Genomic DNA, 27,971 nt, shown 5'->3' on the forward strand with positions numbered 1-27,971 from the left:
ACCAAAAAATAAGGCACACAGCAAGCTCCATCACTGGGGCTTAAAAAAAAAAAACCAAAATAAAGCACACAGCAAGCTCAGTCACTGGGGCTTTAAAAAGAGAGAGGTTACTTACCTGTAACCATGGTTCTTTGAGTGGTTCTCTGTGAATTCACATATGGGTATTGTCTGCGCCTGCGCTGACTCTCTCGGAAGAGTCTAGAGCTAAAAGTAACAATTTTATGGTGTGATCCTCCATGAGATATATGCTCCTCCCACCCACCATCTTCCTCAGTTCCAAACTTATCCGCCGGGTGTAAAGGAAACAATTAAGTAAGTAGCCAATTAACCCGTGACGGACAGTGGGGAAGGATGGGTGGGTTGTGTGAATTTACAGAGAACCACTCAAAGAACCATGGTTACAGGTAAGTAACCTCTTTTTCGTGGTCTCTGTGAATGCACACATATGGGTGACTAGCAAGCTGCACTTACCGGTTGGTGGGTCATCACGGTAAGAAGGATGACAGGACATCTCTGCCAAATGCAGCATCTTGGCATGCTCTGACGTCCAGCCAATAGTGTTTGACGAACGTCGCCGGCGTAGACCAAGTGGCAGCATGACAGATGTCAGGGACCTCGGTGCCACAGTGAAAGGCAGTAGAGGTGGACAACGCTCTGGCAGAATGAGCTGTCAGATGCTGTGGAGGAGTTTTCTCCGACAGACTGTAAGCCAGAGAAATACTTTGTACTATCCAGCGTGCTATGGATTGAGAAGAGGCTGGGTGCCCCTTGTTCGGGCCATGGAAACACAGGAAAAGTTTGCTGGATTTCCTGATGGATTTAGTCCTTTCGACATAGAAGGCCAAAGCATGTCTGACATCGAGGGTGTGGAGCATATGTTCCAGGGGCGAAGATGGGGACTTGAAAAAGCACAGAAGTATGATGGGCTGATTGAGGTGGAAGTCGGAGACCACTTTAGGGAGAAATGAAACATCAAAGTAAAGAGTCACTTTATCAGAGTGGAATTGAATAAAGGGAGGATCAGCCTGGAGGGCGGCGAGCTCGCTGGCTCTTTTGGCCGATGTAATAGCGACTAAGAAGGCCGTTTTGAGGATGAGGAACTTGAACTCAATACATGCCATCGGTTCGAAAGGATGTCGTATAAGGGTGTTGAGAACCAGTTGCAGCGACCACTGGGGAGTGATGCGTTGCTGAAGGGGGCACATGTTGTTAAGCCCCTTGAGAAACTTTTTGACAGTTGGGTGGGAAAACAACTTGGAAGAAGGTGAGTCGTCTGGCTGGTGAGCCATAATTGCTGACAGGTAGACTCGCATTGTAGATTGAGAGAGACCAAACTCGAAGAGGTGAAGAAGGTAAGTAAGCACAGTCTTTAGGGAGACGGGTACAGCAGGTAAGCTGTTGTCATGAGTGTATTTCAGGAAGGATTTCCACTTATTCTCATATAGGAGAGTGGTAGAAGGTTTACGGGCTCGAAGGAGGACCTGCATCACTTCGGGAGTATCCTCCAGGCTGAAAGACTGAGAGAGGCGACATCGGGGTGAAGGACGAGGCCGTGGTCGAGCGAGAGAAGATCTGGACGGAGAGGAAGACGGAACATGTCCGACGACATCGTGACCAGGTGAGTGAACCATGGCTGGCGAGGCCAGAACGGGGCGATCAATATTGCGTTGGCTCCGTCGTGCCGGAGGCAAAGAATGACCCTCTGAATGAGGGGAAGCGGGGGGAATGCATACAGAAGATCTTGGGACCAGTCCATGAGGAACGCATCCCCGAGAGAGGCAGTTTCTCTTCCTGCTCTGGAGCAGAATCGGGGACATTTTTTGTTGGTTTCGGAAGCAAAAAGGTCCAGTGAAGGGGTGCCCCATCTGTGGCACAGCCGTCGGAATATGACATTGCTCAGAGCCCATTCGTGTGTCCGTGTTGGGAGCCGACTGAGGCGGTCCGCTAAGGTGTTGTCGTACATGGAGATGTGGACGGTAATGGGAAAGACATGGTTGGAATAGCACCACTCCCAAAGGTCGACAGCTAGGTAGAGGAGAGAGGGGGAGTGTGTGCCGCTTTGCTTGTTGACGTAGAAGAGTGTGGTGGTGTTGTCCATCACCAACTGCACTACTTGGCTCCATATTAGGGGAAGAAAGGCATGGAACGCTTTGATGATGGCTAGCAGTTCCAGGTGATTTATGTGGAGCGGAAGCTCCTGTGCTGACCATAGCCCGTGGAGCCTGTGCTGTTGGCAGTGAGCTCCCCAGCCCGTGGGGCTGGAATCGGTTGTGACCTGTATCGACGGTCGCAGCGGGGAGAAAGACCTGCCGATGAGGAGATAGTGTGGGGAAGTCCACCAATCGAGTTGGGAGGCCACTTCTGGCGTTACCCTCAATAAAGAGTATGGAGGGTCCGTGACTGGATCGAACAGGGAAAGGAACCAGGCCTGCAGGGATCTCATTTTGAGTCTGGCGTGCTGGACGACAGCCGTCGTCAATGCCATGAGCCCAAGGAGATGCTGGGCATGATGCGCAGAGACGAACTGCTGATTTTGAAACATGTGAAACGCTTTTTGGATTTTCGCGATTCTTTCGAGGGGTAGGAACGCTCATGCGCGGAGGGAATCTCTCTCTATTCCAATGAACTTTGCTGTTTGTTTTGGGAGCAGATGTGATTTTTCGATGTTGACCCTGAGACCGAGGGTATGCAGGGTGAGAAGTGTCATGTCCCGGGCTCGTATGGTGTCGTGGTACGATGCCGCCATGATAAGCCAGTCATTGATGTAGGGATAATGTTTATGCCGTGGAGCCGGAGGAAGGCGGCTACCGGTGCCATGCACTTTTTGAAAGTCCGGGAGGCAGTAGAGAGCCCGAATGGGAGTGCAGGGAACTGGTAGGCAATGCCGTTGAAGTGGAACCAAAGGAATTTCCAATGATCCGGATGAATAGAGATGTGAAAATATGCATCTTGCAGGTTGATGATTATGAACCAGTCTCCCTGCGAAAGTAAAGGAATAATAGAGTCCAGTGTGAGCATGCGGAACTTGTGGGGAAAAATGAAGCGGGTCCGAGATAGGACGAAGTCCCCTGTCCTTTTTAGGGAAAGTAAAGTACTTGGAGTAGAAGCCTTTGTAAGAGTGCAATGGTGGGACTGGAGAAATGGCGTTCTTTTGGATGAGCTTGGTAACCTTGTCTTGCAGGGTAGAGGAGTACGAGGTGTAACGGATGTCATGAATTTGATTATGAAAATTGTAAAAGTAGAATAGAGATGGATTTTGTTTCATAACAGCAACGAAACAACTAGAAGCTGACTGATGTCCAGGTGTTAATTAGGAAGAAAAAATTGTACAAGGTCAGTTCTTTTTCCAGCAGAAGAAAAAAAAAGTAAAGAAGAACAAGATGACCCTTATCTTATCAAAACTCCAACGGACAAGGACACAACAGCTTAATTTAAGAAAGATGGGCGAAGAGACAGAAGAAGGACTGAGAAGAGAGATGGGGGAGAGTTTGCTTGCACGACAGCCAGAGACGACACACGGAGAGAGATGCATCTGGCAGAACTTTAATTTGAAGACTGCGTAAGAATGTTAATTTAAGATATAGCTAGACTGTCTATTGTTTTCGTTTTATAGAGGAAATATCTGGTGGTGAAGGCTGGGGTATTGGAAATAGTTAATGACGTTATTATGCTTTAATATGTTTGTTTGAATGCTATCTTGTTTTAATAAAAGATAAAAAGACAATTTGTCTGTAAGTTGGCTCCTTGTTTAGACCACAGCTACTATGGTAAAATTGGCTACTTTAAAAATATATTATTTGATCTGGCCGCGTTTAAGCTACCAAATTAGGGTCCTAAAGTAATAAAAAAGGAAGAGCAGACCTTCCAGATTGTTTATTTAAAATCGAGACAGACTTGGGTGAAGGAGTGAGAAGTCGCCTAGGGCAAAATTACAGGACCCGATTTTGCTGTCAAGAGGGACGGATCATTCCGGATCCCTCTCTGTCTCGTGTAAAGGCAGTTCTAAGGAACGCTTTTACCACAACGGTTAAAACCCAAAGGGGGTAAAGTGGAAAACTCTATGAGGTATCCATGTACTATTATGGACAGAACCCATTTGTCAGAAGTAATGGCCTGCCAACGGTGGAAGAAGGGGGCCAGCCTGGTAGAGTTCAGAGGGGGCCTGAGAAGAGGGTGACTGGGACGAATGTTAATACTGCTTACCCTTTTGTTGTCCTTTACGAAAGGACTGTCGCTGACGCAGAAGGGACTGTTGCTTGTATGATGCCATAAGAGGCTGCGGCGCCGGCAGCGATCTGTCAGTTTGTTGCGGGCGGTATTGCTTATAAGGCTGAAACCGTTGAAATTGGTATTGATTGGGGTAGAACTGACCTGAAAGATAAAACGGTCATTGATAAGAGGTAGACGGTTGGACCGAGTATGAACGCGCAGTTTTGCGTTTCTTATGAAAGTCCTCCATGGTGTCATCGGTCGATTGGTTAAAGAGGCCGACACCATCAAAAGGTAGGTCCTCAATCCTGGACTTGGTGTCGTCCGAAATTGTCGAGGATTTGAGCCAGGCATGGCGATGGATGGAGATGGAGGTCACCAGAGTTTTGGCAGCCTCTTTGGCGGCGTGTCGGGCCGCAATCCTCTGATATTTAGCCAGGTGAATGGCCTGGACATGGATGTTAATGAGGTCAGGCCTGACAGGTTCGGGAATTGCATCTAGCAATGGAAGGACTTGGTTCCAGAGATAACGCTGGAAAGCACCCATGGTTGCTTGGTAGCTGATGCTCTGAAGCAGAAAGGCTTGCAGGGAGTAGATTCATTTGGACAACGTGTCCAACTTTTTGCTGTCCTTATTGGTAAAATAGGTTTGGCCTTGGCATGAGCTCGAGCTTGACTCGATTCCACGATGATGGAATTTGGCACTGGATGCCTGGTCAGGAATTCAGCCTCAACGCCATAGGTCCTGTAAAGGCCATCAGTACGGCGAGAAATCTGCATAGTGGAAGGGGTTTTTCCCCAGGTGTCCTTAATGAGTCGAAGGATAGACTTATTAAAGGGCAAGCTCAACGGAGCAACCCGTTCTTGGTCGATGTCATCAAACACTGGGTCGACGTCAACGGGCGGAGGCTGTTCTGCATTGAGATTTAGGGCTTGTGCCATCTGGAACACCAAGTGGGTGTAAGAGGAAAAATCGTCTGAAGAAGACGAGGTGTGACTGCCCCTCATATCGGGGGGTGGAGGAGGCAGTTCGGGCTCATGAGAGGATTTGGAGTGCTGTGGCTCTGTAGAAGCTGGTGACCCTGGGGAGGAAGGGTAGTCAGACTGAGCAAGGCCCTCAGTTGGTGGGGCTTGGTGCCGCTGTGTCGGTAAAGTCTCGAAATGATCCCGAGAGGGAATCGGGTCTGGCGCCGGGGTAGGGTGTGAAATTGGGACTGAAAGGACCGTAGCAAGTCTCGCGGCCGGTTCAGATGATGCAATGGGGCGCGGCGAGAGTGACAGGGCCGCTGTACCAGGAGCCATCGTATGGGACCGATGCAGATCCATGGAAGGGGCTGCCAAAGGGGGATCCGGCGTCAGTTGGGGGCGCTTAGCCTGATCGGGCTGGTACCGATCATAGAAGGACTGCCAGATATAGGGGTCAAAGCACTGGAAAGGTGCCATCAGAAAGTGGCAGAAATCGCCCTGGGGCGCGACGGGCCTCGGCGGGAAAGTGTGCTTTCGTTTCTCCGTTTTCTTTCGCGGAGGAGAACGGGGAGCCTCCGGTTCTGATGCCGAGCTTTCAACTGCCCGCCCTGATTCGGGGTTGGAATGGGCTGAGGCTGGGCTGGACTGTGTCGCAGCCGCATTGAGGCGAATGCTCGGAGTACTGAGGGGAATCGAAGAAGGACTCACTGGTTCATGGGGCTCATCTCCATCCAAGATTAGATAGGGGGCTTCCCTCGAGGACTCCTCGAGAATGGGAGAAGGTAGAGAGGGTAGAAGGGGCTCCACAGCAGGAGGCTTCTCCCTCCTGGGCCTCTTGGAAGTAGGTTTTGGTTTTTTTTTCGGGCCCACATCGGGTGCCCGAGCTTTCCCAGAGGAAGGCATGTTGTGCTTACCAGATGACTTTACTTTCTCAACAGTGTCCTTAGCTGGTAGCACGGAAATGGAGTCAGAAGTAGATTGACCTGCTGGAATTCGGTCCGCTGAGAGAGCGGGAGATCTAGCCGCCTCTGAGGATGTAGCAGGGGGGTTCATGGCCGTTTGCCACAGGTAAGATCTGAGTCTTTTAGAGTCTCTGCTTAAGTGTCGGCTTGGTAAGTTTTTTGCAAGCAGGGCACAAATGGGTCTGGTGCTCCTCACCCAGACAAAAAAGACACTGTTTGTGACCGTCTGAGAGTGCGATTTTGTTCGCACATGTTGTACAGTGCTTGAAAGGCAACGGTGAGGCCATGCGAGACAAATTGAGGAGGCAAACAGGAAAAAGGGAAGGGGAAGGAGAAAGGAGGGGGGAAGAAAAACCAGCGGGAAGCCAATCTAGGCTAACAAAAGGCTAGGAGGATCACTTCACTAGTGTAATAAACTGCAACAAAAGCTCAAAGAGCCTAGAAAAGATAGCCTAAAGGCAAAAGCGAAGCGCTCTAGTTTCCTGAGAACCGTTCAGCTTGGCGGAAAAAAGGAACTGAGGAAGATGGTGGATGGGAGGAGCATATACCTCATGGAGGATCACACCATAAAATTGTTACTTTTAACTCTAGAATCTTCCGAGAGAGTCAGCGCAGCTGCAGACAATACCCATATGTGTTCATTCACAGAGACCACGAAAAAGAAACACACACACACACACAAAGCACACAGCAAGCTTCATCACTGGGGCTTTAAAAAAACACAAAAAATAAAGCACACAGCAAGTTCTGTCGCTGGGGCTTTAAAAAAAAATAATAACAAAAAATAAACAACACAGCAAGCCCCATTGGAAGGGCTGGGGCTGAAAAATAAACACATAAAAACACACACAAAAAAATCACAACACAGAAACATAACACCCCCCCCCCAAACCAAACCCACTGCAAAACCCTGTAAATGTACTTACTCAGAAGTAGAAAGCAGCACCAGGCTGTCCCAAGCCTCCTCCAACGCACACACTCTAACCGTTGGGGCGAAAGAGCTACAAAGAAGCCCTCTAACTTTAATTCCCCACCTTTTCCACCTGCCTCTTTTGATCACAACTCGAAGCTCCGGCTACAATTTGAAACAAAATGTTGCAGCTGGAACTGGTTGCAACTCAAAATGGTCGCATGTCAGGAGAGTCGTAAGTTGAGACACCACTGTAACAGTCAATGAAATCAGAGAAACAAAGCCAAGGAAAAGAACATAGAAATCATAGCAATAAAATCATAACAGATTCAAAACCTGGATGGTGTAACATTTTTATTATAAATTAGCAGGGCATGAAACAAAAATTTGTATGAAGTTGCAATCAAAAGTCTCTCTGAAGAGCAACATCTTCAGCATCCTCTTAAAGGTTGGCAGGGAGGAGGCCAGGCACACCTCAACTGCGAGCTGGTTCCAAAGAGTTGGTGTCACAGCCAAGAAGGCGCCGTTTCCAGTTGCTGTTTTCCTGGTCTCCTTTGGCATGGTCCCCTGGAGGAGCATGGCCTGGGAGGATCTGGTGGATTAGGTAGATGATCCTGGAGAAAGACACTCCGCCAAGTAACTGGGTCCCAAATAATGAAGGGCTTTATAACTGAGTACCAAAACCATGAACTTAACTCAGGACGGCACAGATAACCACTGCAGACAAGCCAGGACTAGACAGATATGATAAAATTTACTTACAACCACCACCAGCCTTCTGACTGCATTCTAAACCTGCTGCAGTCTCCAGATAAACCTCAAGGGAAACCTCATATAAGGAGTGTTACTGTAGTTGATCTTGGAGATCACCAGCACACACCCCAGCATTCTGAAGGATCCCTCGGTAGGAGTGGAGCTGGGTGATAAGGAAATCAACCCTGAGTGCTCACTGGAAGGACAGATCTTGAAGCTGAGGCTCCAATACTTTGGCCATCTCATGAGAAGAGAAGACTCCTTGGAAAAGACCCTGATGCTGGGAAAGTGTGAGGGCAAGAGGAGAAGGGGACGACAGAGGATAAGATGGTTTGGACAGTGTCATAGAAGCTACCAACATGAATTTGACCAAACTCCAGGAGGTAGTGGAAGACAGGAGCGCCTGGCGTGCTGTGGTCCATGGGTCACGAAGAGTCGGACACTACTTAATGACTAAACAACAACAATTAGAAAAAGCTAATCTAATTAATGGTATAAGTTTTAAAGATAGAACTAAAATTGTTTTTGTCATTTATACATTATTAACAACAGAAGACCCAGGTAGGACAATCGATTGAGTGAAAATGAATTAAAAGGAATTTGGAGAAACAGCAGGTTTACAAATAAATAGGTACTTATTTTCATATTTGGTGGAAAGGTAACAATCTAATGAAATTTTGGAGGGTGTTTTTAAAAGAAATTAATGAAATATTGGAGCTAAATATAGAGTCCAATGCAACTATAGCACTGGATTTGATACAGAATAATGGAATTGGGACAGTAAAAGACTTGGTAACAAATTTACTGTCACCAGCAGTAAAAAACCAGCTAAAACCTGGAATTTCAGTTAAATTACTAGTATAAAGAGCAATTGAATACAGCTATTAATGATAAACTAACTTGTGATATTAAGGTCAAAAAGGGTTTGATAAGCAATAATATTTTTAAATATTTGCTTTATTTTCCAACATATTTGAGGTATTTCCATTGACTATGTATTAATTAAAGGGAAGGGTCATGCACCTTCAAAAGAATCAATGCAGTTTTGGAATGGGGATGGGGCATCATAAATGAAATGTATCATGTCTTCAAATGGTCCTGGTAGAAGGTGGCACTGATGTATGTATGTAATAAAGGTTTTTTTATTTGTTTTGCATTTTTAATATATTCTTTAATAAAGAAAAATATTTTGAAAAAGTAATCAATTCTTCTACACAAACCACAACTGAAGACTATTGAACAAGTAACTCAATGTAACCAGAAAAATCAATCTGGGACTTCCGGCTTCATGCTGCGCCAAAAAGAGCAGGAGGACGGGGCTCTGTCTCCTGAGCTGAATTCTGACCTGTTTGGGACCCCCAGGGAGTTAAAACCATCCCGAAGAGGTGGTGAAACAGGGGAGAAGCCTGTTGATCACGGGGGAATGGTGGTTACCCACGTTTGATCCAGGAAACTCCCCAAATCGACCTGCGGGTGGAAACAAGCAGCTGAACTAGCTTGCTAGCAAGTCGTCGGCAGCTGGGTATGAAGAAGCGATAAAGCAGCCTAATTAACATTGTGTTACAAAGAGGTGAGAAACATCTTTTAAAACTGTATCTATTTACTATCCCTCAACAAGACAATTTCTATGGCAGAAATAGCATCTCATAGCTCTCCATCATCATTGATTGAGCTGCGGAGAAGCTGGGGAGAGGAAGAGATGGAGGGAGACACAAAGAAAATAAATTAGGCATTAATTGGACACTTAATTATACTTAAAAAGGAAGGAAGTTCGGTATTAAAACAAGAATTTTTTTCCTGAAAACACTACTGATAAGAAATTTGGAAAACAAAATCTGTTTATGCTATGTGCAACAGCTATCTAAGGCACTGGCAAAATGTCTAGAATCAATGGCCTTGGATGTTCTATGACTGTTTGGAACTTCCTTTCTTTTTGAGGACGGAACTGAACTACAGACAAACTAACCTGAGAAAGCCTAACTGAGCCAAAGTGGAACTTATAAACTGTATCCTGGATGGGATCTTGAGCCTTTAGGCGGGGAAAATTATCTACGTTGGAGACTAGATTCAAGATTAATGGAACTAGATTGATTACTTTAAGCATATGGACAAACTTTAACTTGGAATACAATTTTTTGACAATTGGAACATAATGACACAACAAGGACAATTTTGGGAGGAAACAAAATTTACCCTTTAAGCAATCTTAGAAATAGTGAGATCCCACAATGAACAGGCAAAATTATTCACACCATAGTTGAAGAAGAATTATAGTCAACAGGAGACAGGAAATAATGAACAAGAGAATGAGAGGGCGGTGAATGGTGTATGCCAGTGGTTCTTAACCTTTGTTACTCAGGTGTTTTTGAACTGCAACTCCCAGAAACCCCAGCCAGCAGAGCTGATGGTGAAGGCTTCTGGGAGTTGCAGTCCAAAAACATCTGAGTAACAAAGGTTAAGAACCAGTGGTGTATGCCAACCAAAAGAAGGGCTGGAAGAAATTAATGGGAAAAACCTAGTGGAGTTGAGGACAGTCTTAAGGGAAAATAAGGGAAGAAAATCAGCAGAATCAGCTGCCTAGAGTGGTCTTAATCGACTAGATAGGCGGGATATAAATAAAATAAAATAAGAATCAATTAAAAATAGCCTGGAAGATCTATTGGTGATAGACCAAGTGTATAAAGATTTATTGGAGGTAAATCAAATGCATAAAATGGCCTCAGAGGACACAGAAGATGGCAGAATGTTTAGAAAAGGTAAAAGTAAAGGTTCCCCTTGACAATTTGTCCAGTCATGTCCAACTCTAGGGGGCGATGTTCATCTCCATTTCCAACCCACAGAGCTAGCATTTGTCTGAAGACAATCTTCCGTGGTCATGTGGCCAGCGCGACTAGAACGGAACGCTGTTACCTTCCCACCGTGGTGGTACCTATTTATCTACTTGCATTTGCATGCTTTCGAACTGCTAGGTTGGCGGGAGCTGGGACTAGCGACGGGGAGCTCACTCCGTCGCGTGGATTTGATCTTACGACTGCAGGTCTTCTGACCTTGCAGCACAGAGGCTTCTGCGGTTTAACCCACAGCGCCACCACGTCCTTTAGAATGATTAGAAAGACAAAAACAAAAATTGAAAAAAGATTTAGGGAAGGAATTACACAGAAAGTTGAAAAGGGGGAAAATAGGAAGGTGGCCCTCAATATTGGAAAGCATGTATATGCCTAACTTTGAAATTGCAAAGGGACATATTTTATATATTTTAAAAGAGAATTAAACTGAAATAAGAGAGCACTAATCAGGGTAAAGACATACTGTAATGTGTTGTTGTTTTTTTAAGGTAAATTGAAGCTATATATAAGATTGGGGTAAACAAATAGTACATAATGAACATGCATTAGATATGATATTGTTATAGACAGGATAGAAAATGGGGAGGTAGAAATGGCTAAACAACTATACAAAGAAAATCTGTATAAGATGCTCTAGATAATATTTACTATGTGTTAAGAACTTACTCAGTTATCATTGGTATAAATTACAAAGTCTGTCGGTTAAATTACCTCAAATTATATAGATTTGGAACTGGAATTACTTTTATTATGTATGTTATTAGAGGAGTTTGAAAACTTTGTTTACTATGAGAATAATATTATGATAATAGACAATATTGTATACTAAAATACATACATGAATAATCAGAAGATGTGTGGAATTTGGGGGGGGGACAACTGGGAAGACACCAAGGCACAAAAAAACAAATAATTGTAAGCAACCCATGTAACATGTTTGATAAGCATGAACCAAATGTAGGTAAGTTAGAAAAACCAATAAAATGTATTTTAATAAAAAGAAAAATCAATCCAAGCACTTTGATCAATTAAAGGCATGTATTTCTCTGACAAGCGAAAGGCTTTCAGACAGAACAGATCTATCAAATAACATCCCTCTGCTTTTTAGGCAAAATGATGTCTGACTTGTTATTGATGGTAGCCCTGACCCAACTGTGCTGTCCTACTGATTCCATTGCTTCTATCAGCAGTACTAAGGAAATACCAATATCCCTTTCTTCTCATAAATATCTTGAATTCTCAAATTCTGTTGGGGGTGGTAGGAAGCTAAAGACCCCTCTGAAGCAGATTTTTTGAGCAACACAGAATAGCACAATGGAGCAGAGGGGGAGAAAGATCAGTACACTAGAACAACAGTGGAGTTCTGCCAATGTAATATATGGTAATCTAATGAGGCACAGGTTCAGGTTAAGAATGATATTTTTTGTTCTGAAACTTTGTCTCTTTTTTAATATTTTGTGATGAAAAGTAGTTGAGTCATCGAGCATGTATAAAAAAGGCAGTTAGAGAGGTTCAATAAGATTTAAATAGAAATGTACTGATGAAGTTAGTAATCTATCACTTTCCTTAGTATAAGGATTACCTTCAATTATAGAAGTTATGATTAGAAAATTGAAAATTTTAGCAAGCTATATATGCCACATTTATTAATTACTGAACTTCATTTTGTACAAACCAAAATATTAACTACAACTAAAATAATTAAGACATCAGCTAATAAAGAGGAATTATTTATTCTTTATTACTAGGCCAGGGTAGGAGATACATTGTACATTTCTTATAATTGAAATTTAATAGAAGGATTTTGGAAAGAAGGTCAGTATGGAAAGAAGTTGCTTTTCTTTTGATCTTTCATCTTTGTAGGTGCTTGGATATTTCTTTAGTAAGAAAAGTTTTTGCTGGATGAGTCAGCCCACTGAGTCATAGGCAGCTTGAAGCCTGTAGTGCTATAGACTAATTGGTAACAGTCTCAAATTTAATTAAAGCACAGTTGTCAGCTCAGATTACTGATTGACAATTCCACGGAAGTATTTTGTCTTTTAGGCAATGTGTTTTAATTGTTCTTTTACATTAAAGGTGTTTTGTTTTCAGATCTAAATCACATTTAACAAGAAAGGAGCTGTCATGCCCTTCTGTCTTTTTTCATTCACTCCTTCCCATGTATTTCCAAAGATTTCTTAGTAATACAACTGCAACAAAACCTTTTGTCTTGTTCTTGTTGTATCAAATCTCCTCCCTTTAATTGTAACCACCAAGTAACATTGCTGCTATTGTTGACATTACCCCCGTTTAAACAACTGAATATAAATACTGATCAAAATCCTGTTGCTTAGCATAGTAAAACATTCTAGAGTAGATCCACTGAATCAATGGTGATTTACTTAGTCAACTTCATAGTTGGGCCTATGGGCCTACTCTAACTGTGACTTACCATGCTAAAGTAAGTAGGACCATTTGAGTCCACAGAACTTATGGAGGAGGTGATTTGCTAAAATCCCACTGATTCAATGGAGAATAGGCCACTCAAATCTGACTTAATATGCCAAGCAACAGGATTATGGCCATTATTTTATTTTCAAAGCTTTAAGTATGAGAGAAATGGTGCCACATCTTGTTCAAACTAGAGAGGTGCTTTCACAGCATCATCATAATTTTCAGTGAGCTCCATAATCTCTACACAATACTCCTTCTAGCTCAGTGGCCCATGTCTCACAGTAGCTAGTTATCTAGAGGACGCCCAGAAGCCAAACATGAACACAATCACATTTCCTGCTCTTCCTTTGAGCAGCTACCATTCAGCATCAAGGAAAAGTAATTTTGTCTAATTCACATGTGAAGCTATCTAAACTAATGAGAGAAAGGTGGGTCAGATATCAAACAAATAAACAAATACAAAAAGCAAAATCTGATGTTTATATACACAGAGAGAGAGTGCTTGAAGCTCTCTCTGGCCAGTTTACAATTTAATTATCCAAGCTAAACACCACCCCGCTCCAGCAAACCGGGTACTCAAATTACTGACATTGAAAGGATGGAAGGCTCAATCAACCTTTAGCCGGCTACCTGAATATGGCAGGATCAAACTCAGGTCACGAGCAGAGTCTCCACTGCAGTACTGCAATTTAACCACCGTGCTACAAGACTCATGAAAAACAAATAGTACCCTATGCCATATTTTGAGGCATCAAACCTCATAGATTAATTGCAAGCTAAGTGAAGATATATGTCCTTTGCCTACCATGATCCTCTTGCCAGTTTCACATTATACCCCAATCCTAGGACTGTCTACATCCCCCTATTCATGCATAGTTTTATATGTCTATTTCATCTGTCCCATCACTGTTTTCCTAAACAAGTTTCTTTCCTGAGTAAAGTGGTCAAGAGGGTAGTGGCCGATCAGCTACAGGCCCTCCTGGAGGAAACGGATGCCCTTGATCCATTGCAGTCGGGCTTCAGGCTGTGGCATGCTACAGAAACAGCACTGGTCACCCTGCAAGATGACCTCCTGAGGGAGGCCAACAGGGGCAATATGTCCTTGTTGGTCCTCCTCGATACAGTGGACCCTTGACTTACAGACGGCTTGACTTACAGACTTTTTGAGTTACAGACTTCTCTGGCCGCAAAATTTAGGTTTGACTTGCAGACTGAGATTTGACTTACAGACCAGAAAAAAACCAAAATGGAACAAAAACAGCCTGTTACGGGATTAATCGGTTTTCAATGCACTGTAGGTCAATGGAGACTTGACTTGCAGACTTATTGACTTGAGAACCGCCTTCCAATACAGATTAAGTTCTCAAGTCAAGACCCCACTGTATCTCAACGACCTTTGAACATAGTATCCTCCTGGGGCGGCTGATTTGGGGATAAGTGGCCTTGCTTTGGCATGGCTCCATTCCTTCTTGGACCATCCCCAAAGAGTGCAGCTTGGCAAGATGACTTCCACCCCATGGATCCTCAATTGTGGGGTTCCGCAGGGGTCGATCATCTCGCCAATGCTATTTAATATCTGTATGGGCAGCTGGGTGAGGTCATCCGGAGTTGTGGGGCTTGGTGTCATCAGTATACTGATGACACCCAGCTCTACTTCTCTTTTTTCCCAACAACAGTGGATGCTGTTCCATCCCTTGAATGCTGCTTGGGAACCATTCTGGAGTGGATGGGGGCAAATGAACTGAGGTTGAATTCGGACAAGACGGAAATCTTGAGCGTGGGCAGTCCTGGTGTCAGCGGGTTGGGAAACTCCCTCTCCTTTGGGGGAGTGACACTTCCCACAAAGAGTAAGGTTTGCAGCTTGGGCATCTGCCTGGACCCGTATCTCACCATGGAAACCCAGGTGACATCTGTGGTCCGGGCAGCCCATTTCCATCTTCAGCGGATTGCCCAGCTTTGTCCCTATCTAGACGCAGGGGTGCTCACGACACTGATTCATGCACTCGTCAGCTCAAGAATAGACTACTGCAATGCTCTCTACGTGGGGCTACCCTTGAGGTTAATGCGGAGACTTCAACTGGTCCAAAATTCAACAGCTAGATTAATAACTGGGGTGATGAAATTCCAGCATACCTCCCCCATTCGGGCCGCTCTTCATTGGCTAGCAGTTTGTTTCCACATCAACGTCAAGATTATGGTGATAACATTCAAAGCCCTAAACAGTTTAGGACCTATCAGAATGGTACGTATCAGAATGCCCGCTCCCAGGCAGAACTGTCTGTGATACCCATTCTTCACAGGCAGGGTGGTTGAGGGCCTTGACCCCAAAGGAGGCCTGGAGGGAAAGAACAAGAAACCACGCCTTCTTGGCAGTCGCCCCCTGCCTATAGAACAATCTACCTGTGAAGATTCATCTGGCACCCTCGCTGGATGGGTTCAAATGAGCACTGAAAATGGCTCTTCCATCAGGCTTTCCCTGAGCATTAAATTTTTGAGATCTCAGCCTCCCTTTTACCATCCTTTTACCATCCTTGTTACCACCCTTTCATCATCCTTTTTACCATCTTCATAGCCATCCGTTTTAATTTATCCCGCTGGTTATCATATTTTTTTTGATATATGTATTATTTTATTTTTATCGTGTTTTGATATTGTGTTGTTTATTTTGTCGTTAGCCGCTGAGAGTGGCCTGGTGTAATAAACAAACGAACAAACAAACCATAATCCAACAATGTATTTTGGTGTCCAATACCAGAGGAACTGTGATTTTTCTTTCTCTTCTCTTCTTGCTGTACCCCTTCCTAGGGCCGCAAAACATCTTCCAGTAATTTTCTGAGCCCTCCAGAGCAGATTTTCAAGCTACATAGGCAGCTACAGAAGTGAAGGAGGAGTAACTGATTCTGATAGAAAAAGTGGGATCCAGTGGATATACACCACTGAATTCCACCCCTACACACTGTATTAGCATATTTATTTTCATGAATGACTTTCCATCAGTACATGAGGATTTCCAGGTTTCCTTAAAAACAAGTTTGGCACAATTAAAATAATGTAGGGAAGTCTCATTATATTTATTACACAATTTCCTGTACCCGAAAAGCTTATGAAATATGTTTACAGTAAGAGGACTAATAGCTACTAAAGTGTACTATTAATCACACAAGATGATTCCTGCAAATGTATTTACAGAAATATAAGTCAAGGAGTATTCCACAAAAAATGCTCATGCAAATCTCATTGTATTAAATACACTCAAATGGGAGAACTAAGCAATTTCCTTTTAAAATTATTGTACGTAGATACTGTTGCAAGACATTTAAAGTGCAATATGAACATCCAGACCAACTGACAGATACAAGAAGACCAGTGACGTATCCAGAGATGTCATCTGGCCAAATTCCTTTGAGACAACTCCCCTCAGAAACTACAAAGATGCTGCTATGATTCTGCAGTATTTAAGTATTAGAAAAAATTTTAAATCATTATTATGAGTACCTTCATCATTATTACTACCATTCATTTATTGAGAGTTGATTCAACAATGAATTGGGAAAAGAACAAACTGAGAAATATGTTTTCAGCCTTCTACCTTGAAAAGGAACTATAAATACATCCCAATATCAAACTACAAATAAATTGATGACACCATGCACAGCACAATCCTTTGCAATTTTGCTCAAAGTTTAAGTATCCCATTGTATTTAGTGGAGTTTCATCTCAGTTAAGTGTGCAACGAATTGCAGCCTAAGGCTACAATCTTTTACACTTACTCAGGGGCATACTGTTTTCAATTCAGTGTAACAAAGTTTGGAGCAAACATGCGTAAGACTGTATTCTGAACACCTAACTGCAGTGTTATACTTATGAGTAGTGCTATGCTGCATAGTAATATTTTGATGTTTTCATAATTGTGACTGTGTCAAGACAATTTCTAGAACTGTTTGGACAGCTCTGATCTCCCTGCCTTCACCACTCCAGATTTGCTTTACCATAATGATATTTAAAATGCTATGCAGGGAAAAAATGTAGCTACCAACTTCAAACGGCACAGAAACACATTCCTTATAAATAAATATTATGTAAGTTGATCAACCAGAATTATTATTTTATTAGGCTTTTTGTTTTTTGACAGTTTTAAAATGTGGCTCTTATACATTTGGCCACGGCATAATTAAAGTGTCTTTCCAGGAGGGCAAGGTTCCCATTGCCCTCAAGGAGACACTCATCAGGCCCATAAGGAAGAAACCACGTTTGGTGGCGGACAGCATTGGCAATTATAGGCCCGTTGCCAATGTTTATTTCCTCAGCAAAGTGTTAGAGAGGGTGGTGGCTGACCAGCTCCAGGCTCTTTTGGATGAAACCAATGCCCTGGATCCATTCCAGTCAGGCTACAGGCTGTACCACAGTATGGAAATGGCATTGGTAGCCCTGTTTTATGACCTGCTGAGGGAGGCCAAAATATATTTGTTGGTCCTCCTCGACCACAGTATCCTCATGGGGAGGCTCTCTGAGTTGGTAATCGGTGGCCTGGCGCTTGCCTGGTTCCGATCCTTCTTGGAGGATCGTCCTCAGAGAGTACAGCTTGGGGAGAGCGTTTTGGTCCCGTGGAGACTCAATTGTGGGGTTCCGCAGAGCTCAATCATCTCCCCAATGCTGTTTAATATCTATATGAAGCCGCTGGGTGGGGTGTGGAGCTTTGTGTCATCAATACGCTGATGACACCCAGCTCTACATCGCCTTTTCTCCAACAACAGTGGATACTGTTCCGTCCCTTCAGTGCTGCCTGGAGGCTGTACTGCAATGGGTGCAGGAGAATGGACTGAGGCTGAAGGTGGGTGCCCCCTCCATCGGTAGTTTGGGAACTGCCTCTCTTTGGGGAGAGTGACTCTCACTGCAAAGAGTGAGGTTCGCAGCTTGGGGGTCCATCTGGATCCGGCGCTCACCATGGAAGCCCAGGTGGCGTCAGTGGTCCTCTCTGCCTATTTCCATCTCTGGCGGATTGCCCAGCTGCGTCCCTATCTTGATGTTGGGGCACTCACCACTCTGGCCCATGCACTTGTAGTCTCAAGATTAGACTACTGTAATGCACCCTATGTGGGGCTACCTTTGAGACTGATGTGGAAGCTTCAAAAGGCCAGACTTCTCAGTGGAATGAGAAAATATCAGTACAGTGGTGCCTCGCACAACGATTGTTTCATACAACGATGAATTCACACAGCGATGGGTTTTTTTGAGGAATTTCCCCCATCGTTTAACGATGTTCTCTATGGGGGAATTTCACTTAACGATGTCCCTTTTTGCTCATTTAAAAGTGTCTTAAAATGTTTGAAACCTGTTTTAAATGCTTGGATTCCATAGTGCACCTTGTGAAACATGTGCAAACTTAATTTGGTTTTGTTCTGAGTTTTCATTAATTTGTGGTGATTTTTTTATTTTCCCCATTTAAATCAATTGAATGGACAGTTCAATGCATTTAAATAGGGAAAACAAAAAATCACCAAAAATTAACAAAGACTCAGAACAACACCAAATTAAGTTTGCATAGGGTTCAGGAGGTGGGCTAACGATTGCAAGCATTTAAAACCTGTTCCAAACATTGTAAGGCACTTTTACAGGAGCGAAAAAGGACTTTGCAAAGCCATTGAAATGTATTGAGTCGGCTTCAATACATTCCAATGCAGGAAACATTGTTTCACTCAACGATGTTTCCTATGGGTTTTTTCACTTAAAGACGGCAATCCGTTCCAATTGGAATGGATTAACCGGTTTTCAATGCATTCCTATAGGAAATGGTATTTCACAGAACGATGTTTCACACAACGTTGATTTTTTTGGAACCAATTAACATCATTGTGTGAGGCACCACTGTACATTTCACTGACTCTGGTTGCCTTGCATTGGCTTCCTGTTCGTTTCCGCATTGATTTCAAAGTGTCAATGATGACATATAAAGCCATAAACAGTTTACGACCTCAATATCTAGCAGAACGCCTCCTTCCACCTAGATCTACCTGAATCACTCATTCCAGCCAGGAAAGGCGGCTGAGGGGCCTAACGCCGAGGGAGGCCCAAAGAGAAAGAACAAGAAACTGGACCTTCTCAGCAGTGGCCCCTCACCTTTGGAACAGTCTGCCCCCAGAGATCTGTCTCACTCCCTCGCAGGGTATTTTTAAGAGCAAACTTAAGACCTGGCTCTTTAGGCAGGCTTTTTCTCCTGTCATCACTTGAATATTTTTTCCCATCTTGAACTATATTACTACTGTTGTTTTTTATTTATTATATTATTTTTATTCTATCTATTATTGTTAGCCACCCAGAGTAGACATCAGTCTAGATGGGCGGGGTATACATTTAATAAATAAATAAATAAAAATTATTAAAATTTAATTATGTCATATTTCCCCTGTCCTATGCTGTTCAAATGTTTTGGACTTGCATGCCTGTCAGCTCCACACAACGTGGCTAGTGGTTAAGAAGGCCAACCAGAGGGCATCTGGTTGGAAAAGCCTTAATTAAATATTGCTACTTCCTCAATGACTTGTGTGATATCATTTACTTAGGGTGGATTTATACAACTACTTATTCTCTCAGCTCTGCCCCAAATAAATATATTATTAGTATCAAATGGTACTGTAGTTGGGTCCCTTGTTGAGAGAAATGTGTCATATAACTAAAACTAATAATAACAATATTAGGAACAATGGGTATCAGCCAAGGGAAGATACGATTGCCACTTTCTTATTGTCCTTCTGCCAATATGAGGTTCATTTGAGTGCTCAGCTATCTGAGCACACCATGGGCCCCAGGCTGTCTAAGCTGCTCCTGCGTTTGGTTTATCCTACCTGCTACTAAATGATTTCCCAACTGTTTGACTGCTTATGGCTGGAGCTACCCTGTTCCAGAATTTCCTCTTGTACCCTGCAGACAAGAGAGGGCAAGACCTCAAAATGTAACCTCATGCTGTGGAATACCATCTTGGTTAACAAACAAATTTGCTGGCACAACATTAAGGTTAGAGATAGCTTTCTACACCAAGAAGCAAGTTGTACTGGATATTCATGAGAACCACTATCTTGAATAAAAATGGCAATTTGCCAGGTCTTTTTGTCTGAAACAAGTAGATTACACAGACTTTCACACACAAACCAGGCCAGTGCCATCTTCCAACAACACTATTCAGTCTAGATGCACAATATAATTTTTTATTTTGTTTCAGGAGTGACCAAACCATAACCCTCCAGATATTGTTGAGTCTAATCTGTCTTAAGCTGCAAAACCTGATGAGGAATGCTGAAAATTCCATGTATCAACATCCAGAGAGCCACACTTTGCCCATTTTGTTTAACATCCAGCAGTAGTATATGTTATTTTCTTCCTGGAGTACTCAGATAAATAAACCAAACCAACAAAGATGATTGTTTGATTGATTAGGCATCCTTCAGTCTTGAGAGACTATGATAACGTGCTCTTTATGGAGGACTTGGAACAGCATATTGTGTGGCTGAGAAGGCCAATTCGAGGGTGACAATCCCTTCCATATGAAGACAAATACAATCTGTCCCCTGTCCAGCTCCCTGATTTTACTGCTTTCAGGGCTGCCCCTTCACCTCAGCCTGCTGGACAAGGGTCTCTTCAAATAGGAAGAGGCCGTGATGCAAAGCTTGCCTCTAGGCTGAACACTCAGATGTCAGGGTTTCCCATCTGTAGAGGTCCATTCCTAAGACCTTCAGATTCCACTTGCAGATATCATTGTATTGCAGCTGTGGTCTTCTTCTGGGGCGGTTTCCCTGTACTAATTCTCCATACAGGAGACCTTTTGGAATCTGACCATCAGCCATTCTCACAACATGCCCAAGCCAACGTAGACGTCACTGTTTCAGTTATGTATACATGCTGAAAATTCCAGCTCGTTCTAGGACTACTCTATTTGGAACTTTGTCCTGCCAGGTGATACCAAAAATGTGTCAGAGACAATGCATATGGAACATGTTCAGCTTCCTCTCCTGCTGTGCACAAAGGGTCCAGGACTCACTGCAGTACAGGAGTGTGCTCAGGACACAGGTTCTATAGACCTGGATCTTGGTATATGCTGTCAGCTTCTTATTAAGCCATACTCTCCTTGTGAGTCTAGAAAACTTATTTATTTATTTATTTATTTATTTATTTATTTATTTATTTATTTATTTATTTATTTACTTATTTATTTATTTACAATATTTTTAGCCGCACCATTACTAGTGGCTTCTGGGCAGCGTACAACATTAAAACTTAAAAACATTAAAAACATTTTAAAAGACAATACAGTGGTGCCTCATATAACGAGTGCCCCGTTTAATGACGAATCCGCATAGCAATGCGGATTTTGCTATGTTTCCTATGGGGAAAAATCGCTTTGCGATTTTTCCCCACAGGCCCCATTTCCCCCCAGCTGACCGGGGGGTGCTTCCGAGACCCTGTGGTGGACGCTTCCCCGGAGGTCGCTCTGAAGCAGGCTTCAGAGCAACCTCCGGGGAAGCATCCACCACCGGCGCTCGGAAGCAAGCACCGCCCAGTTGGGGGATTCTTCGCTTACCGGTGAGTTTTTCCCCAATAGGAACACATTGCGAAGAATCCGGATAGCGACGTTAATCCTGGAATGGATTAACGTCACTATGCGGGGCACCACTGTATAAAATATCATATATTAAAACAATTCTTAAAACATTAAAATTAATAAGTCCTGCTGCGCATGTGGCCAGCTAGGGAATACTGTTTAATTAAAATGCTGGCTAAACAGAAAGGTCTTTGCCTGGCGCCGAAAAGCCAAGAGTGTTGGAGCCAGGCGGATCTCTACAGGGAGGGCATTCCAAAGTTGGGGGCCAACAGCCAAGAAGGCCCTATTTCAACATGCTGAGTCACAGTGACTTGGGAGGGCTGGCTCAAAGATGATGCAACATCTGTCCTGATTGGTCCAGCTAGAGTCTTGTCCTGGTGGGAGATACTCTTCAGCATTCATCCATTCAACAAGGTGTGTTTTTGTTCTCCAGAGGTTCAGTTTACCCTCATCTGGTTTACTATTTAGAGCCTGAGAAGCGTGCCAAAAGCCTTTCCTAATTTTTAGCCATCATTTAGGGGATTGGTGAAGTGGTTGAGTTTGGTGCTGTATTACCTCATTTTGTTCATTATTTGTTAGCACCTCTTGACGTACTTCTGGCGGGGCAATGCCATCCAAATAATAGACTTCTTCAATAACGATAGGTTTCAGACAGCGAGTAATAATCTTGCATGATTAATTAAGAGCTATACCCACTTGTTTCGCATGTGCTGATTCATATCATGTGGCACTAGCATATTCTGCTGTGCAATAGCACAGGGACAAAGCTGTTCTCATGGTTTGTGACTGTGTACCTCAGCTTGATCCAGCCAGTTTCCTAAGTACAGTGGTGCCTCGCTTAACGGGCACCCCGTTTAACGACAAAATCGCATAGCGATGAGGATTTTGCGATTGTCTGAATGGGTTTTTTTCGCTTTGCGATGATCGGTACCCTGCCTCGCTTACCAATCATCGCAAAACGATGATTTTAAAACAGCTGATCGCCAGTTCCAAAATGGCCACCGGGTAAAAAACATGGCCACCCGCTGTGTTTAGGGGCGGATTCCTTGCTTACCAGGCACCCAAAATGGCCGCCATATGGAGGATTTTCGCTTAAATGTAAGTTTTTAGCCCATAGGAACGCATTAAACAGGTTTTAATCTATGGGCTTTTTTATTTTGCATAGCGACGAAATCGCTTTGCAGCGATTTTTTGCTGCACGGATTATTGTCACTATGCAAGGCACCACTGTATGTTAATTCTGGCGGCAACTTTCTATTTAGTGTTTTGAAAATGTCTTTTGTAGGTCAAGGCTTAATCCAGAATGACTCTCATATACTTTGGAGTAGAACAATGTTATAAAATTTTGCTTTCCACCTAACTTGGAGCTTTCTCTCTGCTTCTCTGTTCTTTAAGTGGAAGGCACAGACCTGTGTTTTAAAGGGTTTGATTTCAGCTGGTTGTTTTTATAAGGAAAGATCTAGAGCAGAGATTAGCTGGTGATTGATGGCCTCAAAGGTGTTCCCCTGGACTGTCAAGCAAAGATCACTGGCACAGATGAAATTCCTGAAGTATGTGAATCTTGGTTGATCATTTGTGTAAATGTTAAAAGTAATATTGCTAGGAAACTACCCTGAGTTACACTGTTCCTTTGATTTCTCCAGCAACTGTGCCTCCTTTGAAAATCAACAGACAATTCTTGATTTTGAAGTAGAATGGTGACTGTGATGAATGCCCATGTCACTCCTGTCACTCATAGCTGGAGTTCATTTGCAGGAGCCTATGAGAGGATGGGAAGGGGGGATTATTCAGTCAGTGAGTTAGAGAAGGAGAGTGTGAGGTGTGAAGGAGAGAAGTTGAAGAGCAAAGAGAGATAGTCAGAGAAAGTGTGAGAACTGTAACTAATAAAGATAAGCTGGTTAAAGTGAATAAATAAAGCAAGTGGTGACCAGCAGTGGGATACGAACAGAGTCCAGTAAAGCCAAATTAAAAGGGAATTTTTCTGAGTCAAAGGTACCTATTAGTCAGAGAAAGGTCTGTCATGAAGGAGTGGGTGACTCACTAGAGCTTTTGTGGAAAAGCTTAGTAGTGGGGCTCCTGAACACAGATCTTGGGGGGGGGGGGGGAGACTAAGACAGGAAAAGACTCTGAGGGAAAAATTCTGTTTGAGGTTACCTCAAAATATGGAAGACCACTGGGCTAGCTTTGAATCCAAGGCTCCAAGAGTTAAGGGAGCGCTGGTGGAAGCCAGGGTCAGAAACGGATCTGAGGTGACAGGAACAAGCAGAGGCTTGGGGAAAAAATATCTGAAATAGTTTTGTGTCTGGAACTAAGAAGATAGAGTGTCTCAGACCAAAGAACAGCGTGGCTGGCAGGGTGCCAGAAGAAACAGTGTAGCAATCTTTAGCTGCTGAGAGAGAGCTACAGTGTAACTCAGAAAGGAAACAGTATTTTAAACAGAGGCTTGTCTATCCCTCTCTGCAAAATAAACCAGCTTATCCAAATAAATACACATACATATGCCTCCTAAAAGAAGTAAAAGGATAGTAATGAAGGTAACTGGTCCTCAAGATTTACCTCATGAAGTGGAGGGAAATAGAGTCCCTGTGGAAATATCTGTAGAACAGGAGGAAACTCATGAGGATGCCTCAGGGAGTGGAAATGTTTTAATCTCTCAGGAGTTTGAAAAATGGAAGTTGGAACAAGAATTCAAACTAAGAGCTCAGTAATTGCAATTAAAAGAGAGAGAAATGGCAATGGCAATGGAACAAGAAAAAATAGACAAACAGAATTAAGACAAAAAGAGATGGGCTTTCAATTACAAATGAGACAATTAGAATTGGCATCTCAAAATTACAATAATAACAGTAATGTTGAGGCCAATTTCTCAAAAATAGACTTTTAAAAATTTCCCCAGTATAAGGGGAAAAGGTGACTGCCCAGAATCATTTATCATTTCCTTTGAGCGAGCTTGCTGGGACTTGAATGTGAGAAAGGAAGAACTAATAACTGTGCCAAGATCTCAAATAAGTGGGGATTTAGCTGACCTCTATTCACAAATGCCCCTAGATCAAGCCAGAAACTTTAAGGCTTATAGAAAATTTGTTTATTCAAGGTATGGAATCAATGCAGAATACCTGTGATGAAAATTTTGCCCCCTGACCAAAATGCCTGATGAATTGTATTTCTAATTAGGGACAAAATTAGTTCAATCCTTGGAGAAATGGATGGAGCGGGAGAATGTCACGTCTCTAGAACAAATGAAAAATATAATAGGGCTAGAGCAGTTTTATTCTGTTTTATCTGGCGATTTAAGATATTTAGTGAGAGACAAAACGCCTCAAAATGTACAGGAGGCAAGTGAAACTGCTGATTCTATAAATGAGATAAGGAACCCCAGATTCTCTGAGGTAAAAATTGGCAGGAAAGTGTGGGACGACAGGAAGAGAGGATCTAGAGATTACCTCAGAAATAATCAAGCTACTGGAAGCCATTTTAAAGGCAAGCCTTCAGAGCTGAGTCACCAGAAACATAATACTGTAGCTATGAAGGAAAGGGTGACAAGCCAATAAAACATGTTATGGGACTTTGCATAAGCGACACAGTAAAGGCCTGTACCTTTTGGGTCTGAAGGTTCATTGCCTGAGTTCAATATAGCGATTACTGTACTTTAGTCTTTCACCGTATTTTTGGAATATGTTGTCTTGCAGTTATTAAAGAGTTGAAGGAGTCATTCTTTTGTGTTTTGGCCAAAATGTTTATTTGCTCAATTCATATAGATCCTGCTGTTTTGTTATTCCTACAGCTTCCTCTATGAATATGAAGGAAATAGAACAGCTTCCTCTATAAATATGAAGGAAATAGAAACTTAATTGGATTCATTCTCAATATCCATTGCATTGGTTGGTTTTCCCAGCCAGCAGCAGTTCGTGAGCTATTTGGTTGGGAGTAATATTTGCATACAGTGTCCTTTTGTTTGGATTGTTGTTTAGTCTTTTCAGTAGTCTCCAATGTTTATAGTTCCTTCTTGCTATGTTAAGCTCTGTTACAGTGTCTATCCAGCAAGTTCTTTTCTGCAAATGTCAAGATCAAATTTTCCCCAGCTTTTACTGTATATTCACTAAAAATTGTCTTCAAAATGTGAAAAATAATCTAAGTACTGGCCATGCATTTCCAGACTGAGAGTCAGGATGTAGTTGGTCCAGCACTCTCCTAGCATGGAGGCATAAGAATATTCCAAAATGGAAGTTACAGATTGATCATAGTTTTCTGGTTGAGATGCAATCTGAAACACAGCTGCACCTAGCATTACTGTAAATTTTTCCCATTTGGCTTTTTTAAAATTATCCCTCCTACAGAATGGCATAGATTGAGGTCAAATGGCTGAGTAGATCTGAGAATGGCTAAGGAGATCTGGCATCGAATGGGTCTGTGCTGAGTGTTCTGGATTAGATCACTTACACTCTTAAGGCACTGTTGAGCTATAGGCTCACTAACAAAAATTACATATAGATTGTAGCCTCTCTGCTGCTGTTAAATGAACTAGGTAGTTTAGGATAATTGATAACTCACATTAAATGGACTTCTGGCTATTTTATAACACTTTTGCCATTTTCGTCATCATGTTCATAGCCCCAAATGTTGCCATGACTGTTGAAATCTCCAAACAGAAAGTAGGTGTTTTGGTTTTCCGCATTAGACAGCTTCTTAAAGCAGATTGGTATATTAGGTGGTTTATAAAATGAAGTTACTATACATGCAGCCAATTCAGCTGTCAAGATTTCTACACTGTCTTCTTCAGTTAAGTCTGCTGAGTGAATTATACCTAGTCTTACAAAAATTACATTTCCATACTGCAGAGCCTGTCAGCAACTAGACACACTGAACGAACTTTTGGTCGACACTGATCACTTCCTCTGCAAGTTTCTTGGACACAAAGGATGTCAGATTTCCATTTACGGCAAACTGAATCTAAGAGTTCCTCTTTAGACAAAGAGACACCCTTCATATTAATAGAAATTATTGTCATTTATGGTCCTTAAAAGGACCGCTCAATCATTTTGCTCATCAGTAAGGTTACAGCACAATGCTTCTGGAAGTGAAAAATTGGCTGGCTTTATGTCATTGCCCAGATAACATCTGAGTGTACTTGTAAGGCTTTCCAACTGTTCGGGGAGGCTTTATGTCCCCAGATTTGATACTGCGAGCTGCTCTGGCTTCTTTAGGGGATAAAAACAGGATATAAATAATAAAAATGAATGAATGAATTACTCTGTTAGTGGAGGAAACCAGGATCCAACAAAGCCTCCCCACTAGAGGAGGAAGCAACAACTGATGTTGGTTCTTCCTCCCATTTGCAGCCTTCAGCACCAGATAGTACTTAAGGAGGCTCCTCACATTCCTGTAATATATTATTGGAGGCACAGGGGATGGTAGGGGAGAAAGGGGACTCAGAAGAAATTATTTCTCCATCTCTGGGATCAGCCAGATGGTAGAGTTCCCACTTATAAAATTCTGAACCCAACCCATGAACAGTTATTTTATATTCCATGATTTGAAAGACTGATACCAGAATTTTCATACACTGACAATGATTGCAAACTATAAATACTGAGATACAGGAAATTCATTTTGAACAAAAGCTTTACATACACCATAATTAAGCCTTTTTTTAATTGACCAATTTATATCTAGACAACTTAAATAAATACATACTTTCTAATTCTTGCTATAAGAATGGCTTATGTGGCACGTTCCTGACACAAGCTTAATGCCTTGCTACCATCTAGTGCAGTAGGGAACCAAAACTCTGAATCATGCTGTGCAAACCAGTACTCAAATATTTATAAAGATAGTTAATACTAGGAAGAGCATGAAACTACTTCTATCACTATTTCTGAGACCAGCATCTCATTCAGAGGTCTTAGATTACTTTCTTGTGACTAGTTTTGGCAAAGAAGTGCAAAGACTAATGGAGTAATACAGAGGGAAAGTGTACACAGCGTCATTTACAAGCTGAGTCACCCAACAACATTGCATCTTTTTTTATTATAATGTAGTGCCTTAAATAGGCTCCTGAAATACTATCATTTGTTATGCGATACATAGTGGGAACAGTAAGCTAACTTAGTATCACAGGAAAATGAGATCGGGTGCATACACAGCACGGTTCTCAGCAGGCAGACCAAGCATCATGCTGTTCTCTTTCTTAGTAGAAGCTGCAAGCTCTCTTCAGCACAAGTAGAAAACTGGTGGGAACCACCTTGAAGATGATAGGAAGAAACAAGGTTTGTCTCCTGGAAACCAAATCACAGATACAA

At 42.7% G+C, this 27,971-nt stretch overlaps 1 protein-coding gene across 7 annotated transcripts in view; it reads right to left on the minus strand.

Moving 5' to 3' along the window:
• Positions 1-27,971, minus strand: part of METTL15 (methyltransferase 15, mitochondrial 12S rRNA N4-cytidine) — a 137,893-nt gene that overhangs the window by 100,699 nt on the left and 9,223 nt on the right. Inside the window, exon 2 of one of the 7 annotated variants that reach the window (XM_078382949.1) lies at positions 1-27,947. The exons of 5 other annotated variants lie outside the window; for them this stretch is intronic. In XM_078382949.1, coding sequence (XP_078239075.1) covers positions 486-2,594 — 2,109 coding nt within the window. In that variant the 5' untranslated portion in view covers positions 2,595-27,947 and the 3' untranslated portion in view covers positions 1-485. The remainder of the gene's footprint in view (positions 27,948-27,971) is intronic. One more of the 7 variants, XM_078382953.1, reaches the window with a different exon arrangement.

This window comes from Pogona vitticeps, chromosome 1, assembly GCF_051106095.1.
Source record: "Pogona vitticeps strain Pit_001003342236 chromosome 1, PviZW2.1, whole genome shotgun sequence".
Lineage (NCBI taxonomy): Eukaryota > Metazoa > Chordata > Lepidosauria > Squamata > Agamidae > Pogona > Pogona vitticeps.